This window comes from Coffea eugenioides, chromosome 11, assembly GCF_003713205.1.
Source record: "Coffea eugenioides isolate CCC68of chromosome 11, Ceug_1.0, whole genome shotgun sequence".
NCBI classification, from domain to species: domain Eukaryota; kingdom Viridiplantae; phylum Streptophyta; class Magnoliopsida; order Gentianales; family Rubiaceae; genus Coffea; species Coffea eugenioides.
Window position 1 is genome coordinate 35,116,260 of NC_040045.1, and position 4,125 is coordinate 35,120,384.

The following is a 4,125-nucleotide window of genomic DNA, read 5'->3' on the forward strand; positions in this document are numbered from 1 at the left end:
CAAATGCGTCATCTCTACTTGCTCAACTGGAGCCTCATCATAATATGGCTTGAGGCGATGACCATTCACCACAAATTTCTTCTCCGTCTTTAGACTCTGGATTTCCACTGCACCATAATCAAAGACATTAGCTACAACAAAGGGACCGATCCAACGAGAGCGTAACTTACCCGGAAATAACTTCAATTTGGAGTGGTACAGTAGAACTTTTTGCCCACATTCAAACGTCTTTCTAGAGACCTGCTGGTCATGAAAAAGCTTATTTTTCTCCTTATAAATCACAGCATTCTCGTAGGTTTCATTTCGAATCTCCTCCAATTCTTGTAACTGTAACTTCCTTTGAATTCCGCCCTCTTCGATATCCATGTTGCATTGCTTGACCGCCCAAAATGCTCTATGCTCGAACTCGACAGGGAGGTGACATGGCTTTCCAAATACTAAACGATAGGGGGACATGCCGATTGGCGTCTTGTACGCCGTTCTATATGCCCACAAGCATCTTCAAGTCTTAGCTCCAATCCTTCCTATCGGGTCGAACCATCTTTTCCAAAATAGACTTTGATCTCCCGGTTCGAGACTTCCGCCTGGCCGTTTGTCTGAGGATGGTAAGAAGTGGACACTTTGTGCAAGACACCGTACCTCCTGAAAAGCGCAGCAATCGTCTTGTTGCAGAAATGGGTACCCCGATCACTTACAATTGCTCGCGGCATCCCAAAGCGGACAAAAATGTTAGATTTGACAAATTCTGCAACCACTTTGGAATTATTAGTACGAGTGGGCTTTGCTTCCACCCATTTCGAAACATAGTCTACAGCAAGCAATATATATAGAAAACCATAAGACGAAGGAAAAGGGCCCATAAAATCAATACCCCAAACGTCAAAAATCTCAACAAAAACCATTGGGGTTTGGTTCATTTGATCCCTACGAGAAATATTACCTACTTTTTGACACTTATCACATGACTTACAAAATGAGTAGGCATCCTTAAAGAGGGTTGGCCAATAGAATCCACTCTCTAGAACCTTACGAGCAGTCCTCTTTGGTCCAAAGTGACCCCCACATGCAAAAGAGTGACAATAAGCTAAAATAGACTGGAATTCATTTTCACTTACACATCTGCGAATGATTTGGTCGGCACCACGCTTCCAGAGGTAAGGGTCATCCCAGATGTAAGACTTCGCGTCACTCCTTAACTTATCTCTTTTTGCCTTAGGCCATCCTGCAGGAAACTTGTCAGTAACTAGAAAATTAACAATATCTGCATACCAGGGCAAAGTTAAATTAGCAGAAAATAAGTGCTCGTCGGGGAAAGTTTCTCTCAATGGGATATCGTCCTTGGTGACTTGTACCCGACTCAAGTGATCTGCAACCAGATTCTCTGCCCCTTTCTTATCTCTGATCTCCAAGTCAAACTCCTGTAGCAACAGTATCCACCTTATCAGTCGCGGTTTTGCCTCTTTCTTGGTCAACAGATACCGCAGGGCTGCATGATCAGAGAAAATAATAACTTTAGCACCAAGTAAATAGGAACGAAATTTTTCTAAAGCAAAAACTACAGCTAAAAGCTCTTTCTCAGTGGTAGAATAGTTCAATTGGGCTCCGTTCAAGGCTCGAGATGCGTAGTATATAGCGTGGGCTGCCTTTCCCACTCTTTGACCTAGCACCGCACCCACTGCGTAATCGCTGGCGTCACACATGATTTCAAATGGGAGATTCCAGTCAGGGGGTTGGATGACAGGTGGAGAAGTGAGTAATTTTTTTAACTTCTCGAACGCTTCTTCGCACTCCTCGTCGAATTCAAAACTGACATCCTTTTGTAAAAGCCTAAAAAGTGGTGCCCCGATCTTTGAGAAATCCTTGATAAATCTGCGATAGAAACCTGCATGTCCTAGAAAAGAACGAACTTCCCGTACAGTTACGGGGTAAGGTAAAGCAGATATCACATCTATTTTAGCTTTATCAACCTCAATTCCTCTAGACGACACTACGTGTCCTAGAACTATCCCGTGCTCAACCATGAAGTGACATTTTTCCCAATTCAGCACCAGGTTAGTCTCAATGCATCTTTTTAAAATCAATGTCAAGTTATCTAAACAATCGTCAAAACTATCACCATAGACACTAAAGTCATCCATGAATACCTCAATTATTCTCTCTACATATTCAGAGAAAATGCTAATCATGCACCTCTGGAATGTTGCAGGGGCATTACACAATCCAAAAGGCATCCTTCGATAGGCAAAAGTGCCAAAGGGGCAAGTGAAAGTTGTTTTCTCTTGATCCTCTGGCGCAATTGCTATCTGAAAATAACCAGAAAAACCATCCAAAAAACAATAATAGGCACGACGAGCTAACCTTTCAACCATTTGATCGATAAATGGAAGGGAAAAATGATCCTTCTTGGTCACTGCGTTCAATTTACGGTAATCGATGCACTGGCGCCAACCCGTAGGCTTTCGAATTGGAACAAGGTCCCCTTCATGATTTTCTTCCGCAGTTACCCCTGCTTTCTTTGGCACCACTTGGACCGGACTCACCCATGGGCTGTCTGAGATAGAGAAAATAATTCCTACGTCCAGAAGCTTGATTACCTCCTTCTTGACCACTTCCATCATGATGGGGTTCAATCTCCTTTGTGGTTGTCTTATCGGCCTAGCATCCTCTTCCAGGCGAATGCGGTGCATGCACACAGACGGACTTATACCCTTGATGTCTGCAATTGTCCACCCTATAGCTTCCTTATGCTCCCTTAAAACCCGCAGCAGTTTGTCCTCCTCCGTGGGTGATAATTTGGATGAGATTATCACTGGTAACGTCTCTTTTTCACCTAGAAAGGCATACTTTAAATGCTCGGGAAGGGGTTTCAACTCCACTTCAGGTGCCTGCACGATAGAAGGTAACAGCTTTAGGTGTGGTTCAGGCACAAATATAGGAGCAACATCATACCTTAGAGGACTTTGGCCTAGTGAATGCAAGGCTCCAACCATTCTTTGCAAATTGATGTCTAACTCCATTTCGCAGGCCACTTCCAGATCCAAATGTTTGGTGATTGCTACCTCCAATTCATCCCTGCCATTAATCTCAAATACTTCTTGCACCAAAGGGTCAATTATACTCACAGCAAAAACAGCATTAGAATGACACGGATATTTCATGGCCTCAAATATACTAAAATGAACTATTTCTCCATCAAATTCCATCGTTAGGGTGCCCTTACTAACATCAATTTTTGTACGAGCCGTGCTCAAGAAGGGCCTCCCCAACAAAATTGGTGATGGATTTGGAGAACGTTCATCACCCATATCAAGAATATAAAAATCAGCAGGGAACACTAAATTGTTCACTTGTACTAACACATCTTCTATCACCCCATCAGGATAAGCATTAGTCCTATCAGCCAATTGAATTATAATGTCAGTTTCCTTTAAAGGGCCCAAATTCAGAGAAGCATATATAGCCCTGGGCATCATATTTATAGAGGCTCCTAAATCTAACATGGCATTCCTAATGCTAGTGTTCCCTATTTTGCACGGAATAGTGAACATACCTGGGTCTCCACACTTGGGTGGAAGTTTTCTTTGAAGCACTGCAGATACGTTCTCTCCCACAATTATCCTTTCATCTCCCCTCAGTTTCTTCCTATTGATGCATAGGTCCTTCAAAAATTTGGCATACCGGGGTACTTGCTTAATTGCGTCAAGTAAGGGGATATTTATCTCCACCTTCCTAAACATCTCCAAAATTTCCTTTTCCTTGTCTTGCTTTTTCGGCCTTTCCAACCTGCTAGGAAAAGGTGGTGGGTTAAGCTTAATTGGAACCACAGGGTTACGTATTACCTCTTTATTTGTGCCAGGAGTTCCTTCTTCCTCAAGCTCCTTCTCAATGCGGTCCTCATTCTTGTCCTTCGGAGCCACTGGTGCTGGTCCTTCAATCTCTTTCCCACTCCTGAGGGTCATTGCACTTACATTCTTGGGGTTCACCTCAGGTTGGGATGGAAGTTTTCCCTTCCCCTGGGAGTCCAGTCGATTGACAATTGAGGCTAATTGACTCATCTGATTTTCCAAGTTTTTGCATACGTGCTTTCATCTCTTGATTGTTGGCCTCAGTGTCCTGTTGAAATTT

At 43.2% G+C, this 4,125-nt stretch overlaps 1 protein-coding gene across 1 annotated transcript; it reads right to left on the reverse strand.

Moving 5' to 3' along the window:
- Nucleotides 1–524: 524 nt before the first annotated feature.
- On the reverse strand, nucleotides 525–4,055 carry LOC113752399. Its single transcript, XM_027296511.1, has 3 exons — nucleotides 2,086–4,055; nucleotides 1,099–1,983; nucleotides 525–963 (listed from the first exon to the last, which is right to left on the reverse strand). The coding sequence occupies exons 1-3, from the start codon at nucleotides 4,053–4,055 to the stop codon at nucleotides 525–527; spliced, it is 3,294 nt and encodes a 1,097-aa protein (XP_027152312.1).
- Nucleotides 4,056–4,125: the final 70 nt, after the last annotated feature.